Genomic DNA, 20,548 nt, shown 5'->3' with positions numbered 1-20,548 from the left:
TTGTTGGTTGCTTAAATCCTTGAAACTGCGGGTGTTAAGGCTTCACAGTGGCCTCCCTGTGTTGGCAGAGATTACCACGCTGCTTCCTCTTCAAGCCATTCAATGGTGGGTTATATATACGCATCACTAGATGGTATACAAGCCCATACTGTCATATGCTGACCAGCCTTAAATTCTTGAAATGCCCCAGGTCCTAAGGTGTGAACATTTTCTTCACATGTGGCTGGGTTTATTTTGCGGGTGTTTGTGGAGCGTGGCTGCTTGTCTGTACCCCCAGGTTTCCCTAGGGCAGCTCTGGCTTTGGCATGTTGATTCTTCTTTACACAGTCACCTATTTTAATTATCTGCAAAACATCCATCACTCTTTAGCGATGGTGTTCACCCAGGAAAGGTAGAACTCATCAAACAAAAACACACTCTTAACTTATCAGGCATGTCTGTTTTATTTTCCTTTAGGTAATATTTTTTGGAAAATTACATTTGCAAAGAATCAGCCCTTACAAACAGAGATAATCTTTCAAAAAAATAAAACCCAGCATCTGGATTCTCAAAACTCACAAAACAGTTGGAACTACCCAGTGACCAGCCAGGACCACGTCACAGGTGATCAGCTGTAGCTCAGCTCGGTAGCAGATCCCAGCCCTGAAGACAACCACAGACTGCCAGCGCTGACAACTGTCTTATTGCTCAGTTATACAGAATACATTTTCTTTGGCAACTTCATCAGTTAACACCACAGGACAACTACAAAGGTTTGGAATAACTTAGTATTTAAAATGTCATTGTAATTATTTAAATGTAACTTCTATAGATGCTAGAGTAAGAAAGCCTCCAAACATGCCTCATAACTTCATTCCCCTTCCCCCCCAAAAAACACAGAAAAACTCTGCTAAATAATCACTACTAAAAGATTTTTAGCTCCATATACAAGTATACAATGCAACTCATCTTTACCAGTGAAAAATATTACAACATTATCTCCAAATGCTCATCACATCTTCTGTGATAAAGGACAAAAAAAATGAGTACCTAAGTACCCTGTCAGCTTTTCTAGAAGGCTGTTACATAGAAATTCAAATTGGCCCAAAAGTTGCCAGAACTATACGAATTCTCACTATTAACAGCTCAAAACTTACACTTAAAAAATACCAATAGTTCCTTAATTCTCGATCTATGAATTAAGCCTATCTTGGAAGCTTGGCACGGTACTACCAAGAAATTTATAAACAGGAAGCTCAAGTCCAGAAGTTTAACTAAGAAATTTTTTTCTCTAAAAAATAAAAACCCCACTAAAAACTACAACTCCAAAGTTCACACACTGTAAGCTAAAACAGGTCTGACAGAAAGTGCCATCTGAGACATATTGATATAATAGATAAGCAACAAAAGTTAGCAAAAACTTCACAAAGACACACATGGGTAAACACTTGAATGCAAACTTTCAGAAACACTAAGAAACGACTCATTTGGGTAATTTTATATACAGTTTGTATACAGCTTAAAACAGTACAACTGAAAACATCTGTATGTAAAAGCCACACCAAAGTCAAACCAAACACCAAGTAACAGTCTCCGAAGCTGTCACAGGAGAATAGCTGGCAGGTATTACCCTAAGACACACCCTCTTCCTGATCTATCATTTCTGTTTTAACTGAAAACACATCTGCCAGCATATGCTTTGGTATCTCTGAGCCCCGGACTTTCAGGGCATAACAAGCATTCTCCACTTTGGCCAGACTCTGTTTCAAGGTGTACAGCTTCTTGGAAACCTCATAAGGACCAGTGTTGCCAATGAATGAGAACCCATCATAAACCTGGCGCAAAAACTGGCTCACTTCAAAGGGCGTGTCGATGTCCCCGTTCCCCACGCTGTTAATGCACATGCGCATCAGCTCTCCCGTCAGGTCGGCCACTCCCAGCAGGTAGTCCACAGGCGTAACTTTCAGGCTCCAAGTGACTGGCTGCTTCATCTGGGCATCTGAGGTGGGCTGGTTTAAAAGAAAACAAAATGGGGATATGGCCTAGTGGCAAGAGTGCTTGCCTTGTATACATGAGGCCCTGGGTTCGATTCCCCAGCACCACATATACAGAAAACGGCCAGAAGTGGCGCTGTGGCTCAAGTGGCAGAGTGCTAGCCTTGAGCAAAAAGAAGCCAGGACAGTGCTCAGGCCCGAGTTCAAGGCCCAGGACTGGCCAAAAAAAAAAAAAAAAAAAACAAAAATAGGAGGGGCTGGGAATATGGCCTAGTGGCAAGAGCGCTTGCCTCCTACACATGAAGCTCTCGGTTCGATTCCCCAGCACCACATATATGGAAAACGGCCAGAAGGGGCGCTGTGGCTCAAGTGACAGAGTGCTAGCCTTGAGTGGGAAGAAGCCAGGGACAGTGCTCAGACCCTGAGTCCAAGGCCCAGGACTGGCCAAAAAAAAATAGGCAGAAAGCAACACATGGAGACGAGAAAAGACACACAGACAAGCATCACAATTATTACAACATGCAAAACCAAGAGCAGATCGGTCATGCCAAGCTCTGCCAAGGAAAAGGCTCTGTTTGCCTTAACAGCTATCTTGTGAGGAATCTGCCCACATGAGGACAGGGGATTAGGTGAACCACTAAGATACTTAAAAATCTGACTCCACTATTGAAAAGCCACTTGCTTCCAACCTCACTTGACCAAAAAAGAACTTTTTTAAAGTTAAAACTTTTAATAGATGGCACTGTACTAAAGGAAATGAAGTTATTACCTGACACCTGTAAATGTAACCCCTCTGTACATCACCTCTATAATAATAAATTAAGAAGGTGACAACTTTCTTAACAGCCTAATGACGTCCCTGTGTGACCACCACTGTTTCAGTGACGATTACCAAGCCCAGGGGTGACCCTAGTCCTGTTTTCCTAAGTCACTCGGCTGCAGCTCCTTCTTCCCTACTCAGCATGGAACATCATGATTCACATGTCTTACTGCTGCATCTTCCTCACCAGATAACCTGGCCTTCCTCTTCCGATGACCTTCGTCCCCATCAAGAGAGCCCTGTGATGGCCACCCTGTCCTGATCTTGTAGCCCTTAGTCACTCCTTCTGTTAGAGGTCAGCTCTACCACAGGGCTGACCCATCTCCACCCACCTCTTCTGGGAGCTGATTTCACAAGGTGCATGCCCTTGGGCAAGTTATTCATCTCTCTAAACCTGTTTCCTTATCTATAAGGTGGGACCGCAGTACCTACCCTCAGAGGTTTATTTTATGGAGTAAATGAGACAAACCTACCAAGTTCTTGGTGTAATGCCCAGCACAAGTAAGCACTCGTAACACCTGGCTCCCATCATCATCACCATCAAGTTAGTCTCTACAGGGCTCCTTCAAGTAGAAGTGGCACCTAAATAGCTACCCAAAGCGTATGGGACCAAGGCAGGTGAAGCTGTAATTACTTCCAAGGACACTGTGGGCATCAGGAGCCAAGAACTGTGTTTTATTTCTTTAAAGTTTAAAAACATGAGGAGGTAAAGTTTAAAGTAGAGTAAAGCTAGGCACTGGTGGCTAATGCCTATAATCCTAGATACTCAAAAGGCTGAGATCTGAGGATGGAAGTTCAAAGCCAGACCAGGCAGACAAATCTGACACTCTCATCTCCAATTAACCGGCAAAAGGTCTTGTCATAGAGCATAGGCCAGGTGCTGGCGGCTCAGGCCTAAACTCCTCGTTACAAGAGGCTGAAATTTGATCAAGTTACTAACAGAGCCTAGGCAGAAAAGCCCATGAGACTTTAATCTCCATTAATAAGCACCTCTCCCATCTAAACCACTTTAAGCCAGTAAATCTCCTACACTCATTATGCTCTTAGGTAAATTATAGTAAGTGTGTAATATAACATTAAATTCTCACAGTTTTGTTTTCTTTCCCACTGTCTTCAGTTGTAAATATCAACTGCTTATTAATTTCTTCCATACTGATTAATGAACGTGTTTTGATGAAGTGTTGAAAAGAGACAGCTTCCACATATTCCTGCAGCCCTGAAAAAAAAACAAACAAAATTACTAAGAGCAAGTACTACATTTATAGGACTGTCAAAATAAAAAACTTGAAACTTGGGCTGGGAATATGGCCTAGTGGCAAGAGAGCTCGCCTCGTATACATGAGGCCCTGGGTTCGATTCCCCAGCACCACATATACAGAAAACGGCCAGAAGGGGCGCTGTGGCTCACGTGGCAGAGTGCTAGCCTTGAGCAAAAAGAAGTCAGGGACAGTGCTCAGGCCCTGAGTCCAAGGCCCAGGACTGGCCAAAACAAAAACAAAAAACTTGAAACTCCATTACCTCACTCAACAAGAAAGATAACTTGACTACATCTAAGGTAGTGCACAGTCTCTTGGCCTTGCCCCAGAACTGAGGACTACCACTAAGCCCTAGAGACCAGTATCTCCAATTAACCACCAAAAAAGCTAGAAGCAGAACTGTGGCTTAAGTGGTAGAATGTTAGCCTTGAGCACAAAAGATCAGGGACATCATCCAGGTCCTAAGTTCAAGTCCCAGGATGGATGCATAAAGATATGATTTTTTTAATTAAGAAAAAAATACACAAAATCAGAACCTTTAAAGTTTATCTATGGTGTCACTCTCTATTAAATGCAGTCTGCTGATGTAATTCCCAAGTACATCTGAAATCGTACATAAGATGTCTTTGGGATGTGTTGCATGAGCATTACTTCAGAGATGAGGTAGCCGATTTTGCCTCAATGACATCTGAGCTAATGCTTTATTATGAGGAAGTTCAAAGACATGTGGCCTGAAGCACTGAAAAGCACTCTTAGTGCTACGTAGGTAAGAGGATGTTTAAACAAGTTATGCTCCAACTTGATGAAAAGGACATCCGTTATTTTCAGTGTATAATCCCCAAGGCGAAAACTATCAGCCTACTGCCATATTCCATCAAACAATGCCTTCCCCTTTGCTTTTGCTTTGGATGAGATCCAAACAGAAGTATTTAGAGTCAGCTTCCAGTAAGAGAGTAGTATATCAAAATTGCTTTTATATAATTTGTTATTTTTCTCTTCATTCTCCAATTAAAACACATACAGGGAAACCCAACTAAAGGCTTCTGATTATTTTTACTTATCCTTATAATATTTGAGCAATATATACATTCAGTCCAATTTTCTAGATATGTGAAGGTAACCAGGTTCTAAGTAGATGCCCAGGAGTAGTATGGCTGGGTCATATGGAAGGTCTATATTTAGTTTTTGTTTTGTTGTTTTTTTGCCAGTCCTGGGGCTTGAACTCAGGGCCTGAGCACTGTCCCTGGCTTCTTTTTGTTGAGCCACAGCGCCACTTCTGGCCGTATTCTATATATGTGGTGCTGAGGAATCGAACCTAGGGCTTCATTATATGAGGCAAGCACTCTTGCCACTAGGCCATATTCCCAGCCCCTATATTTAGATATTTTGAGGAGCCTCCAGACTGCTGTCCAGAGTGGTTGTACCAGTTTCCATTCCCACCAACAGTGCAATTTCTTATTTGAATTCACAATGTTAGTCGATCTAACTGGGGTGAAAATTTCAAAGTTGTTTTGATTTGCATTTCTTTTATGACTAGGTGTTGAGCATTTCCTCAACCACTGCCATTCTTTCGTCTTCTTCTGAGAGGTTCCTCCTTAGCTCTTCTGCTCACTTTGTGAATGGTTTATTAGCTTTGGAAGGGATTTCTTGAGCTCCTTGCATATTTTGGGTATTAGGTCTTGGCTGGATGGATTTCTGGTAAAGATCTTCTTCCAATCTGCTGGCTGTCTTTCTAGTTTAGTAACCATGTCCTTTGCTATGCAGAAACTTTTTAAGGAAATCCCACTTGTCAAGTCTCTCTTCTTTCTGCTGTGCCCCTGGGACTCTTTTAGAAAGTTTCTGCCTATGCTTCTAAGTTGCTCTAGTGTTTCCTCCTACTTCCTCGTGCAGTAATTTCCCAAACCATCTGAGGTCTCAGTTCCATCCTCAACACCCTACCCTACACTTAAGGACCTTCAGGAGTCATCTGAGCTATCCGTTCAGTTCTTACCCCACACAGACTATCAGTTTAGTCCTCAATACCATACCCTACACTTAAAAGCATATACAATGCCTCCCACAAGACACTTCAACATTTCTAAAAAGCAAGGTCTGGAATCACAAGACTAGAACTGGAGGTACTTAGAGTACAGATACTGGGTCAACTCATGTCCCAGTCATTCTGCAAATCCTAGTGCTTATCTGAGTTGTTTCAGTACTTCCTGTCAAGTTCATGTTAAGGAAAGAACACAAGAGGGAAAAACTGAGACCTGTACACACTTATTCAACTCATCTGAGAATAGTGATTCCATAAAGTTCCAGTACTCCCTGCACTTTCTGTGTGTGCCAGTTCTGGGGCTTAAACTCAGGGCACGGGCGCTGTCCCTGAGCTTTTGAGCCACAGCTCCGCTTTGGGCTTTTTGGTAGTTAGAGATAAGAATCTCATGGACTTTCCTCTGGCTTTGAACCACAATCCTCAGATCTCAGTCTCTTAAGTAGCTAGGATTACAGGTATGAGCCATCAGCGCCCAGCTCTCTGAAACACTTTTAAATGAATACTGAAACCCTAGCACCACCATCATAACATCTCCAGTTACAAATTCAATGCCATGAGATGTTTGGGCTAACTTATCAAAGCAGGAATTTCAGAGCCACCAGTAAAATTCATTGTAGTTAAAAGTGAGATGAGCCCCACCTGAAGAATACACACTTAAAAAGTTCATGAGTCTCTGGTCCCATTCACTTTATTAAATAATCAACCAGTAATCATTACTACACAGTTAGAAAAATAAAGCCACCTGGATATTTTTAGATTGCCTTCTATTACTCACGTCACGGTTTTGTTTTGGTGGGGGGTTTTTTTTGGTTTATTTTTTTGCCAGTCCTGGGCCTTGTACTCAGGGCCTGAGCACTGTCCCTGGCTTTTTTTTGCTCAAGGCTAGCACTCTGCCACTTGAGCCACAGCGCCACTTCTGGCCATTTTCTGTATATGTGGTGCTGGGGAATTGAACTCAGGGCCTCATGTATACAAGGCAAGCACTCTTGCCACTAGGCCATATCCCCAGCCCTGGTGGGGTTTTTTTGCCAGTCCTGGGGCTTGGGATTCAGGGTCTGAGCACTGTCCCTGGCTTCTTTTTGCTCAAGGCTGGCACTCTATCACTTGAGCCACAGCGCCACTGCTAGCCTTTTCTGTTTAGGTGATGCTGAGGAATCGAACCCAGGGCTTCATGTGTACATGGCAGGCACTCTACCGCTAAGCCACATTCCCGGTCCCAGTCACAACTTTTGTTTAAAGCTAAAGATAATACTATACCACCAATATTAATAATTGACATCAATTATGTAGCACATTAATTCTACAAGGAAATGTTACACACACTTCAGTAAACCTAGACGTACCTGTGGTAATGGCTCGATGGAATTGATGCATGTCTTCTCCTGATAGCTCTTGGGCTACCTGCAATATTTTTTGTCTGACACCATCCAACTTAATTTCTGATTCAGCCAATATTTCTTCCATATCAGGAGCACTATAATCAAGACATTGGGCACTTGTAGAACATCAGCCTGATGCTTTCACAATAAAACAGTGGTATCAGCGTAAGACTAAGCATCTGTGTGGTTCTGGATTCTTCTAACTCACATCTACAATTATAACTTATTAATAGTATATAAAAGCCCAGAAAATGCTACAACATATTATTATGTAAAAAAGTATGAAACAGTGTGTATGTATAGGATGACCAACTTTAAAACTTTATTCATAGGGCTGGGAATATGGCCTAGTGGCAAGAGTGCTTGCTCTGTATACATGAAGCCCCTGGGTTCGATTCCTCAGCACCACATATACAGAAAATGGCCAGAAGTGGCGCTGTGGCTCAAGTGGCAGAGTGTTAGCCTTCAGCAAAAAGAGGCCAAGGACAGTGCTCAGGCCCTGAGTTCAAGGCCCAAGTTTGGCCAAAAAAAAAATTTATTTATAAAAGTATGACATATTAAAGATGTTTGCTTGAGGAAGAATAGAGTAACATGAACTGGATTCATCTTTCTACCTTAAAAAACCAATAAGAAAAAAAGAAACCCAAGGATAGTTTCAGATATATAACTAAGGCAGCATGGGCAGTGACAGGGAGAAAATACACAAGACTGTTCCATCATATTGCTTGTGAGTTGCCAGATGACAAGAAACCTAGTCCAAAGTCTGCCTGGGTTAAAAAGTTGGGAGTCTAAGGAAATCAAGATGGCTAGACTCAGGGGGCACAGTAACAATGAGGAGAAAGTTGCAAAACCAGAGTGCGCCTCAGAACCCCAGAGACGGATTTACTTCTCAAGTGCTTAGCTTAGTACAGCCCACTGCAACCAGAAGAAAAACCACCTACGGCTACAAAAGAAAAACTCCCACAGGCCCTCACAGGGCGGGAAAGCACAAGCTCAGCAAGAGCAGAACACTACAAAAGCATTCAAGAAAATCCTTCCTACAAAGGGGGGAGGGGCCTGGGACCATGACAGTGGCAGAGTGCTTGCCTAGCAAGCATGAAGCCCTGGGTTCCATTCCCCAGCACCACATACACAGTGGTGGAGTGTGAGCCTCAAGCAAAAGAAGCTCAGGAATGGTGCCCAGGCCCTGACTGGCACCAAAAACAAAAAGATTAATTAATTAATTTACTTATTTATGGTATTATTCAGAGAAGCTTCTTTTTTATTTTAATGTTAGTCTTGAGGCTCGAATTCTCTGAGACTCTTAGTTTCAATTAACCACTCAAAAAGACAGGAGTAGAGGTGTGGCTCAGTAATAGATTGCTAGCCTTGAGCAAATAAAGCTCAGGGACAGTGCCCAGGCCTTGAGTTCAAGACCAAAGACCAACACACACACACACACACACACACACACACACACACACACACACACACACACTGTAGCCAGATACTGGTGGCTCATGCCCAGGCCTTGAGTTCAAGACCAAAGACCAACACACACACACACACACACACACACACACACACACACACACACACACACACACACAGTAGCCAGATACTGGTGGCTCATGCCTGCAATCCTAGCTACTCAGGAGGCTGAGATCTGAGGGCTGAGATTCAAAGCCAGTGAGGACAGACAAATCCGAGACTTTAATTAACCAGCAAAAGGCAGAAATGGAGTGGCAGAGCTCAATCGATAGAGCGCCAGAAGGTAAGGGACAGTGCCCATGCCCTGAGTTCAAGCCCCAGTAATGGTACATACATACACAAATCGTGTAAGGATGACTTCACACACAAAAAAATGTAGCTTTTTCAAATACTACATTCTGGGCTGGGAATATGGCCTAGTGGCAAGAGTGCTTGCCTCCTATACATGAAGCCCTGGGTTTGATTCCCCAGCACCACATATGTAGAAAACGGCCAGAAGTGGCGCTATGGCTCAAGTGGCAGAGTGCTAGCCTTGAGCAAAAAGACGCCAAGGACAGTGCTCAGGCCCTGAGTCCAAGCCCCAGGACTGGCCAAAAAAAACTACCCTCAAATACTACATTCTCCTATCACATTCCCATCATGGTTTGTCGCCCCCCCCCCCCCGCCCGCCCCATTGCATTATCTGTTTAAGCTGCTGAACATTAACAGAAATTGTTTTAAAATTATAATTGGGGTGGGAAAAAAGTGACATGCTTATGCTTATCCCCATAATGCAAGCTCTACCAGCAAACTACCTAATATAAAGTAAACAAGCAGACACTGAAATCAGAAAGTGCATCAGCATCACATTTCATTGGATCTATCTATAGCAATTTTGATTCCATTTAATGAAATAAAAAATGAAAGAACTAAGAGATTATCTACCTTAGAAGTTAATAACTAAGTTAAGGTTGGAAGCATAGTTCAGTGGCAGTACAGTATATACCTCAGTGCCTGCCTAACACGTGAGGCACGCAGTTCAATCCCCAGTACTACCAAAAACAAAAAAACTGAATTAGTGAATGGAAGAGTTCAATGATATTTATAATAGTGAAAAAAACAAAAAAAAACTTGTTACATTTGGCGTTTCCTAAATACTTTATAAAACACATAGTATCAAGCCAGTTAGAATAGGCAGCCTTCCTAAATGAAATAGCAAAGCTAACACAAAATAGAAAAGTGAAGGACGTTGGTCAAATGAAATCCGAAGCCAAGAAAGAGGCAGTGATGGAAGCAGGGAGGACTCAGCCAGCACTCAGCCAGCGACACTTGCCAGTAAGACGTGCCTCAGTGTCTGAACCTCTCAATCACTTCCTCTGCTTAGCCAAGACACGCGAAGCCTTTGACAAAGGAAATGAAAGAAAAGATCAGAGCCAAGAGGAGCATTCAAAGAGAAAATTAGCCAGCCACCAGTGTTATATGCTGCACAAATGTAAAAAATAAGAAACAAAAAACAAAAACTCATGTCTGTAATCTTAGCTACTTGGAAGGATGAGATCTGAGGACTGCAGTTTGAAGTCAGCAGAAAAAGCTCCTCAAGGGCTGGGAATATGGCCTAGTGGTAGAATGCCTGCCTGGCATGCATGAAGCCCTGGGTCCACATACACAGAAAAGGCCAGAAATGGCGCTGTGGCTCAAGTGGTAGAGTCTTGAGCAAAATGAAGCCAGGAACAGTGTTAAGGCCCTGAGTTCAAACCCCAGAACTGGCAAGAAAAAAGAAAGAAAAAGCTCATCATGAATATTAAGGTCCTAAGTTCAAGAAAAAGACAGCAGAGGGGCTGGAGATATGGCCTAGTGGCAAGAGAGCTTGCCTTGTATACATGAGGCCCTGGGTTCGATTCCCCAGCACCACATATACAGAAAATGGCCAGAAGTGGCGCTGTGGCTCAAGTGGCAGAGTGCTAGCCTTGAGCAAAAGGAAGCCAGGGACAGTGCTCAGGCCCTGAGTCCAAGGCCCAGGACTGGCCGAAAAAAAAAAAAAAAAAAGACAGCAGAGGGCAATAGCCTTAACAATACAACCATAGCAATAACAATAAAGTCACTGTGACTGCATTAGGTTGCAATCAGTTAAAAAATGAATGAGAAATTAACCAGATTTTAATGTTTATCTAATGTTAACATTTTCCCATCATCCAAGTAAACTTTTACACAGTAATTCAGGGCCTTGTGCTTGCTAGTTAGGCACTCGGCCCCTTGAGCCATACCCCAGCCCCTCTTTTATTACAACATTTATTTTTAAAAAGCACTTGCTACTAATATCTCCTATATCAATGTTTATACAGTCAAGACATTCTATCAGCCAGTTACTATCCCTTAAAGTATAAAGTGTAAAAAACTACATGAACTATATCAAGCTATAAAACATTTTAAAGGTATTCACTCACCTGGTAATCCTATGGAGGAGAAAAATTGTCCTTTTACTTTCAACAGTTATGTCCCGGCTTAGTTTCACAAGTCTCTCATATTTGTCATGCCTTGCATCCAGTTCCAGCTGAAATGCTAAGAACACATTACTGTGACTAGGCTCTTGCACACACGTGTGCATGGAAGTCTATCCAACAGTAGAGCACATCCCATGTAGACGCAGCCAGTGGCCACGGCTGTCTGCCTTCATGTATGGCAGAATGCAGCAGGAACAAGACTCAATGCTACCTCTAATATTTGTCTGTAAGCACCAGTTAGATAAGAGAAACACAATTCCCTGAGTTCAAACCCCAGGATCAGGACAAGACAATAAAAATTAAAAGTCTTCATCACACCACTGTTTCAGGCTCAAAGTTTTCCTTAAGAATAATTCACAATGGGGCTGGGGATATGGCCTAGTGGCAAGAGTGCTTGCCCCGTATACATGAGGCCCTGGGTTCGATTCCCCAGCACCACATATACAGAAAATGGCCAGAAGGGGCGCTGTGGCTCAAGTGGCAGAGTGCTAGCCTTGAGCAAACAGAAGCCAGGGACAGTGCTCAGGCCCTGAGTCCAAGCCCCAGGACTGGCAAAAAAAAAAAAAAAAATTAAGAATAATTCACAATAAATATTACAATTACTTCCATCACCTTTTAAAAGATTTCATCTGGGATGTTGGGAGTATATTTAAAAACCAGAGGAAAAAGATGCATTAAATAAATTTCACGGAGGGAATGTTGACTTTTCTAGAACCCCATTCCCATTAAATATGAGGCCAGGGCTGGGTTGTAGCTCAGTGGAAAAGTGCTTGGCCTAGCAAGTCCAACATCCTGGGTTTCATCTCCAGTATCAAAAAAGAAAAGACAAAAGTAAATATGAGGCCATCTTTAAACCGCCTTGCTTCTGGCAAATACAATGTAACATAGACATAGGTCTAAGCCTACCACGTGTGAGGACTGTCCCAGCTGGCTGTCTCTAAGGAAAGACAGTATCCTGCCAGAGGGCAGGCTAAGCAGCGCTAGTCAGGGAACAGAGCTGACTGTAGGCGGAGCTAAACTGTCAATGGCTGTGGATCCTCTAGATCCTGCAGATAACCACAAGTCAGAAGTGAGCAGCGCAGCGCCTTCGGGCTCTGACAGCTGGAAGCTACAGGGCAAGGGACTAAGGAGAGAAGAGCTTTGCATCACGGTCCTCAAAAGGGAAGCAATTTGGCGACTTAATAGGCTGAGAAAAAACGTAACTATGAGTGAATTCGTGTGCGGATTTATGAGAGTCCCCATCCCGTGCAAAGTGTCACAAAACACGAAAATACAGTTTGTCTTCAAAAGAAACAAAACACAACACTGCATGTTACTGAAAAGTAAGAGGCGGCCAGGGCAAGCTTGAGGCGTGTGGCTAGCCTGTTAACTAAGGTTACCCTGTTGACCTGCGTGAGGTCTCTCACGTCTGCCTGCTCCAGAGTCTCAGGGCCGTCTCCGGTGCCCAGCGCGGCCCCGAGGAGGACTTACATTTGAAGGCCAACATCACCGGGGAGGACGAGTTAACGTCCTTCGCCTCTCGCCTCTGGCTGTGCGGGAAGTTGTCATGCTTCCTCTTCCGGAACCCTCCTGAGCGGGGACAAGAAGAAGACCTGGGTGGGTTTCTCCCATCGCTGGCGTTTGCCACCCAAGTCGGGCAAAGCCCGCCCGTCCTGGGCCTTGCCCGGCCCCCGGGGCCCGCAGCCGGGCGTGCGGGGAGCCTGGACCCCGCAGGGCCCGGCCTCCGCGGGCGGACTGCGGCCTTGCAGCTGGGCGTGCGGGGAGCCTGGACCCCGCAGGGCCCGGCCTCCGCGGGCGGACTGCGGCCTTGCAGCCGGGCGCGCGGGGAGCCTGGATCCCGCAGCGCCCGGCCTCCGCGGGCGGACTGCGCGGCCTGGCCCGGCCCCCCGCGGCCCGCAGCGGGGCCTCCGACTAGAGCCGCCCGGCGGTGAGCGAGGCGCCCGGACGCGGGGAGGCCGGAGCGCGCGGCGGCCCGCCCCTCCGCCTCGGCGGGAACCGCGGCCGCGCCGCCCGGGACGCTACCTTCTTTGCCGCTCATGTCGGCCGCGCTTTCCCCCAGGCACACCGAGTCCGCAGAACGCCGGGCGGGCGGAGGGCGGCGTCGGGCGGCGTCGGGCGGCGTCGGGCCGACCCACCAGCGAGCGGCCCCGGGAGGCGGGAGGCGGGTGACGCACGCCGGAAGCCGTCCGCGGCGCTCCCTCGGCCTCGCACACTTCCGGCCTCGGGCGCGCGCCCGCAGCAGCGCTCATTTCCGGCGCGGCGGCCGGCGCGCTCCCTCGGTCGCGCACACTTCCGTCGGGAGCCCCGGCCACGCCCCCCGCGCGCGCTCCTTCGGCCACGCGCACTTCCGGCCACGCCCCCCGGCCGCGGCGGGGGGGGCGGGGCCCGCGGGCGCGCGCTGGGCTGTGTGCGGCCCGCGCGTTCGCGGCCGGCCGGCTCGGCGGGACTCGCGCGCGTCCGCGGCCCTCGGGAGACCGCGCGGCAGGGACGGCCTCGGGGGCCGTGGGGGGCGGCTCCCGGGCCTCCCTCGCCCCGGGGCCGCGTGGGTCCTCGGCGGTCGGTGCGCGGAGGGTCTCGGCCTCGGCGTCTCCCGGGGTGAAGCGGGGCGCGTGGCACCCGCCTCGGCGGCTTCTGCGGGAATCGGGACGCTGAGGAGGAGGAGGAGGCTCGTGCCGCGGGAGCCCCGAGGGCGCCCGCCCGCCCGGCCGCACTGACCCGGGTCAGTGACGGTGAAGCCGCCCCCGGCGGGCACCGCGGCCAGCGCCCGGGGGGTCAGAGGTCAGCGCCCCGGGGTCGGGGCTGAGCGGGGTCACGGTGGTGCAGGCCCCCCGGGACGGTGCTGGGGGGTCGGGGGTGCCACCGGCTGGTGCAGACCCCCCGGGGACGGTGCTGGGGGGTCGGGGGTGCCACCGGCTGGTGCAGGCCCCCCGACGGTGCTGAGCGGTGGAGGGGTGCTGGGGGGTCGGGGGTGTCACCGGCTGGTGCAGACCCCCCGGGGACGGTGCTGGGGGGTCAGGGGTGTCACCGGCTGGTGCACCCCCGGGACGGTGCTGGGGGGTCGGGGGTGTCACCGGCTGGTGCACCCCGGGGACGGTGCTGGGGGGTCGGGGGTGCCACCGGCTGGTGCAGGCCCCCCGACGGTGCTGAGCGGTGGAGGGGTGCTGGGGGGTCGGGGGTGTCACCGGCTGGTGCAGGCCCCCCGGGGACGGTGCTGGGGGGTCGGGGGTGCCACCGGCTGGTGCAGGCCCCCCGACGGTGCTGAGCGGTGGAGGGGTGCTGGGGGGTCGGGGGTGTCACCGGCTGGTGCAGGCCCCCCGGGGACGGTGCTGGGGGGTGGAGGGGTGCTGGGGGGTCGGGGGTGTCACCGGCTGGTGCAGACCCCCGGGGACGGTGCTGGGGGGTCGGGGGTGCCACCGGCTGGTGCAGACCCCCCGGGGACGGTGCTGGGGAGTCGGGGGTGCCACCGGCTGGTGCAGGCCCCCCGACGGTGCTGAGCGGTGGAGGGGTGCTGGGGGGTCGGGGGTGTCACCGGCTGGTGCAGACCCCCCGGGGACGGTGCTGGGGGGTCGGGGGTGTCACCGGCTGGTGCACCCCGGGGATGGTGCTGGGGGGTCGGGGGTGTCACCGGCTGGTGCAGACCCCCCGGGACGGTGCTGGGGGGTGGGGGGGTCACCGGCTGGTGCAGGCCCCCCAGGGACGGTGGTGCAGACCCTTGCAGACCCATCAGGACCTTCCTGGTGACATGTGGTCACTTAGAGCCAAGAGTGGGTGTCACCGGGCTCCCTGCCCCGGGTGACCTGGAAAGTGCTCCGGCCCCAGCCCAGATCCCGGCACCCTCCCTGTGCAGCTCTCTGTGCCAGCACCGGGGCCGGAACACAGTTCCAAGTTTGTGTGACATCCACAAAGAAAGCATTCCTCTACTTTTTGAAAGTCAGATGATGTTGTCAAGTCTACATAGGAGGTGACAACCCAACTGGTCACCAGTGGCTGGCTCACACCTGTCATCCTAGCTGCTCAGGAAGCTGAGATCTGAGGATCGTGGATCCTAGCCAGCCTGGGCAGGAAAGTCCATGAGACTCTTGGCTCTTAGCCAGAAGTGAAGCTGTGGCTCAAGTGGAAAAGCGATAGACTTAAGCAAAAATAAGGGTCATCATCCAAGCCTACGTCTGTGCTCACACACACTTGCGGTGATTTAATGTGACTCTAAACTCAAGGAAGCCGGTAGATGTGAGCATTTTTGCAATCAGTATTTGTTTACTGTAGTCAGGAAAAGGGTATTTTTCCTAACTTCTGGAATAGCAAGACCTTATCTTTCCAAACCTGGCCAGCTGGCATTTCTTTTCTTTCTCCAGCCCTGGCCTAGTCAGCTCTGGCTTCACTTCCTGAAGAGCCATCACAGCTTCCTCCAACTGTTGGGACCTGCACTGACTTTTCTCAGCAGAGTAGAGGTGAATCCCCTACATTTTCCCAGCACTTATTTGCATATGCAATTACCCAGTCCACCCCAGGGTCCCAGCCAGCCACTACCCTCAGGTCAGGAAACAGCTTTTTGTCTCCATGGTGACATCCCTACCTCATCTCCCTGTTTCATTGTTTCAGGTACAAACACTTGTTTTTAAAGGGAAATGGCCACACAAAGTCGAGGAGAAGCGGGGAAGATTTCCCCTAATGTCTTCTGGGATGGTGTTCCTACCTCCTACTGTTTTGTGCTAATGAGCCACATTTGGCACTGAACAAAAAGGGACACGCCTTGCAGAGAACCTTTCAGATTGCACCTGTTGTCATTTATTGTGAAAATCTTCCCTTTAGTTACTGTTCCAGGAGGAATATCACAGTATCCCAGGCGATTTTGTATATTTGGGAAAATCATAATTAAGCAATCAAAGAAATAGCCCCAGGACTGGTAAAAAAAAAAAAAAAAAAGTACACAGAGAAGAAAGGATCAGGGGTTGGCTTACACAGTAGAGCACTGCCTAGCAAGTTCTGAGTTCAAACCTCAGTACCAAAAAAAAAAAAAATGGTATTTAAGATTAAATCAGGGGCTGGGAATGTGGCTTAGCGGTAGAGTTTAAGGATAGTTTGTTACTGGCCGGTAGGTAGCTGCTGCACTGGGCTCCTGTGTGCACCGGTACCAGCTTTTGCTCATCTTCCACTCAGCATCTGGAGAGATTTTTATTAAACTACACTAGATACTGTCACTCCACGGCTGACACTTCCACAAGGGCCCTTATCTCCCTCAGTAAAAGCCGAAGTTTTTGCACAGCGCCCTGTCCTGTGGGCCTTGTCACCCTCTAATTACTTGTTCCTTATCTTCCATTTGCTCTTTGGCCTTCTGGTCTCCCACAGGCCAAAGGAGCCTGGCCCCGCCTCAGGGCCTAGCACTGATGTTTTCCCTGTGCACACTGCCCGGGACATGGGTTTCATCCTGACTTGCTCTCTTCTTCCTTCGTATTTCACCGCCCTGTCTCCTCATTGGTTCCAACTGTAGTGGTTCAAGTAGTAGCCCCCAGACGTGCCCACCGCCAGCCCCTCCACTCAGACGCGTCTCTCCAGTGCCGCACGCTGCACGTGTCCTGAAGGACCTTGGAATGGGCAGGTTGTCCTGGGCTACCAGGACATCATAAAGGCCTTTTGTTGTTGTTGTTGTTCTGGTTCTCGGCTTGAACTCGGCGCCTGGGTGCTGTCGCTGAGCTTTTTGGCTCAAGGCTAGTCTCTACCACTTGAGTCACAGGGCTCCACCGCCAGCTTTTGTAGGCATGAACTGTCATACCCAGCTTCACTTTTAATTTTCAAAGACAAAAAAAGACAAACCTCCATACTAAATATGTTTTTCTGAGTAATGAAATTTTCTTCCATTTTTGTTTTTCACATAACACATAAGCCTGTGTGGTAACAACGAGGAAAATCTTGTTTATAGAAATGGTAACAGTACTTCGAATGTGGGGACAGCTGGGAATTCCCCCTCCCCGCAGTGTTCAGATTCTCTGTAACAAGTTCATTGCTCCAGGGAAGAAGGATGAAGGGAACACCCTCCCGGGTTCTGCCCCAGCCCCTCTCCAGTGGGGAAGCCGGCCAGCCCCTGGGAGCAGAGGCCGCTGCGGAAAGCCCTGAGCCCAGAGAAGAGCGTCACGGCAGGGTGGGGGGCGGGGCTCTTCCACAAAAGGCAGCTTTCCCTTCAAGACACGTGACCACCTCTGGTGACCCTTCTGGATGTCTGCCAGGGAAGGCGTGGGGTACGTGCTCAGGACCACCCCCAGGTCGACCGCACCACAGGGGGGGGTGCGCGACCACACTTCACCTTGACTATCAGAAGAACTAGAAAGTAGCCCTCTTCATCGCCAATGCTGCCAGAAGTGTGGGTCCTGGGGGGAGGGGGGTCCTCCACCATGTACCCCTGGCAGGCAGACGGAGGGGAACAGCCAGGGAATGAAGGACCGGCCCGGACGGGGAGGGAGTGAGGATGGATGCCTGCACTTGGGGTTTGAAGTCAGAGCACACCTGGGCTCTACCACGCGAGCCACACGTCCAGAGCCAGCGGGAATTACTTCTTAGAGGAGTAGTCCAGTTCATAAGCACGGAGGAAATGCTTGAATTTGAAGATCACTCACTTGCAACAAATTAATGGATCTTACCGTTGACGCTTATTTGTAATCCAACATTCTTTTAAATACTTTTTTTTCTTTCAAGTTATTTTTAAACTGTAACTATTCTTTAGTCTCTTGGCACATTCCACTTTTTATAGAAAGGAACATTCTTCCGGAAGAAAAGGCAGTGGACCCTTCTAAATAAGGCAGTAGAGACCTGGCCGTTCTGGGTCAGTGGACTTGGTCTCCCGGCCTCCGGTGCCCAGCTGACACCTGTGCACTCCGCCTTGGGTTCCTTTATCCCAGGAACATCCGCTCCACAGTGGCCGCCTGAGGTTCTGGTGTCTCATTAGTTGCTGAGAGCTGAAGACTGCAGTTCAAAGCCAGCCCAGGCAGGAAAATCCATAAGACTCTTATCACCAATTAATGCCAGGAAACTGGACGCCACAGTGTGGTTCAAAGTGGTGGAGCGAAAGAAAGAGCTCAGGGACAGCGCTTAGGTCTTGAGCTCAAGGCCCACCACCACCAACAACAACAAAAGAGAGAGAGAGAGAGAAAGAAGCCTGTCCAGCACATTTTACTCAATGAACTATGTTTCAGAGGTTATCATTGTGTTCACGCCTCAAGTTATTAAAAGCTACAGCCTCTCAAGCTTTGTCCCAGTTACTGGGCTAAAAGTAAACCTCAAATCTTGATAATAAAAATTACTGTAATGTTCTAGCAGGTCAGCTCCCCCGTAAGTCCCTTGCCCATGAAGGTGCTTTGGCTCTGCCCCTCAGTTGGGTGACTGTAAGGAGGAGAGAGGGGAGGGGAGGCAAGCCTGCAGAAATCTAATCTTGCTTCCACTTCAAGCAGCCCATGGCCTTGGGTGAATCACTTAAGCTGCACATTCCTCGCCTAGGAAACCGGAATATAAACTCTGTAGAGTCAGCGGTGCTCTGCTCCAGGTCGGATGGGAAGTTCCAGTGAGCAATATAGCATTCCGGTTCCACGGGGCCTGGGCCTTTCCGACATCGGGGGCTTCTGGTCACCAGGCTCCTTTCGTTCTCTAGGAATTACAGATTAGAAAGTAGTTGATTCAATAATTAATTCTCGATCTGTCTGGGGAGTCCATGGCTTTCACGGTGTTCCTGCTTTTTCTTGCCTTTTTTGTGCATAGTGAAGCTTGACCTCGGAGTCTCACACGATTGCCTGTTTTGTTTCCAGTCTAGGCTGGAGCACTACCACTTGAGTCACGCCTCCATGTCTGCTTTTTCTATTGCTGCCATAGCTTAGCACAGTCGGGACCAGCCTGAGAATTCACAGAGCCCAGTGCGTACTGGAAACACAGGGCCGTGAATTCAACACTAAGATTGCAGCAGCAAAGGACTGAACCAGGTGCAGAGCACTTCATGACCTGTGGGACTGGCTGGCCCTCTTCTGAGGCGTTAAGAAAGTGGACTTGGATGTGGTTCAAATCCCAGCTCTTCCACCTGTGTGCTGAGCATTCTTGTGCAAGTTACTTAACCAGTCTCCCTCATCACCCTCACCTGCTGGAGGATGACTGAGTACCCATTTCATAAAGGTCGCGTAAGGTTATTTTCATACAATGCTTAAAATTAAGCCGGTGCCAGTGGCTCACGCCTGTCATCCTAGCCACTACTCAGGAGGCTGAGAGCTGGAGATTTCAGTTCTCAGCCAGCCCAGGCAGAAAAGTCCCTGTGAGACCTTATCTCCAATTAACCACTCAAAAACCGGAAGTGGCCCTGTAGTTCCAATGGTAGAGCACTAGCCTTGAGCAAAGGAGAGAGGGACAGCGCCCAGGCCCTGACTTCAAGCCCCATGACAAAAGAAAAAGAAAACAAATTCCAAAGCATTTGGACAAAAGAGAACCGGAGGCTGGCCTTCGCTTTTGACTGTACTCTCCCGGAAAGACTTGAGTGGTGACCATCTGGACAATTGTTGCCTGCCCGTGTGCGTGTGTGTGTGTGTGTGTGTGTGTGTGTGTGTGTGTGTGTTGGGGCTGGGAGCTCCAGATGCTAAGGAAAAAGCTGGGGTTCCACCCAAAGCCCCCCTGTTCATAGCATTCTCTCCCAAGCGAATGGAGAAAATGATTTCTCAGTTTACTCTAGAGGAAACTAAGGTTTAGAATGGTCCAGTGGATTGCAAAAGCCACACAACTAACAATTGTTCAAGCCAAGATCTTGGGCCTCTCAGAACGTGTGATCCTTTATACTCTTATCCCTTTCTTCCTAGACACCCGCTCTCCCATGCACTGCCTCTTAGGTCATCTACAGTTTGGATCTTGAAGGTCGTGTGTCAGAGGCTTGGCCCCCAGGATGCGGCCCTAGGGAGGTGATGGGATCCTGGGGAGTGAGGTTCGGAAGGGGCTCCTTAGGTGAGGGGCAGCGTGCCCACTTACCTAGCGTGCCCAGCATACCTTAGGTAAGTGGCAGCATGGAGCTCCAGCCTCCTTCCCCCTCCCCGCCTCCTGCCCAATGCTGAGCTCTGGCGGAAGGGTAGTGTAGGGGAAATTTGGGGACTAGAGATCAGACCCATTTCCAGCCTCTCT

At 49.0% G+C, this 20,548-nt stretch overlaps 1 protein-coding gene across 1 annotated transcript; it reads right to left on the bottom strand.

Moving 5' to 3' along the window:
- Positions 1 to 427: 427 nt before the first annotated feature.
- Positions 428 to 13,518, bottom strand: Tsnax (translin associated factor X). Its single transcript, XM_048367456.1, has 6 exons — positions 13,436 to 13,518; positions 12,884 to 12,982; positions 11,357 to 11,471; positions 7,428 to 7,558; positions 3,882 to 4,009; positions 428 to 1,988 (listed from the first exon to the last, which is right to left on the bottom strand). The coding sequence occupies exons 1-6, from the start codon at positions 13,449 to 13,451 to the stop codon at positions 1,611 to 1,613; spliced, it is 867 nt and encodes a 288-aa protein (XP_048223413.1). The 5' UTR covers positions 13,452 to 13,518; the 3' UTR covers positions 428 to 1,610.
- Positions 13,519 to 20,548: the final 7,030 nt, after the last annotated feature.

This window comes from Perognathus longimembris, chromosome 18, assembly GCF_023159225.1.
Source record: "Perognathus longimembris pacificus isolate PPM17 chromosome 18, ASM2315922v1, whole genome shotgun sequence".
NCBI classification, from domain to species: domain Eukaryota; kingdom Metazoa; phylum Chordata; class Mammalia; order Rodentia; family Heteromyidae; genus Perognathus; species Perognathus longimembris.
This window is presented reverse-complemented; position numbering and strand designations above follow the sequence as displayed.

Coding starts and splice junctions, on each gene's coding strand:
- Tsnax (XM_048367456.1), bottom strand. Junction 7,559..11,356: donor CTCCTCCATAGGATTACCAG/GTGAGTGAATAC, acceptor TCTTGATTATAG/TGCTCCTGATATGGAAGAAA. Junction 1,989..3,881: donor GTGGGAAAGAAAACAAAACT/GTGAGAATTTAA, acceptor CTTTTAAACCAG/CCCACCTCAGATGCCCAGAT.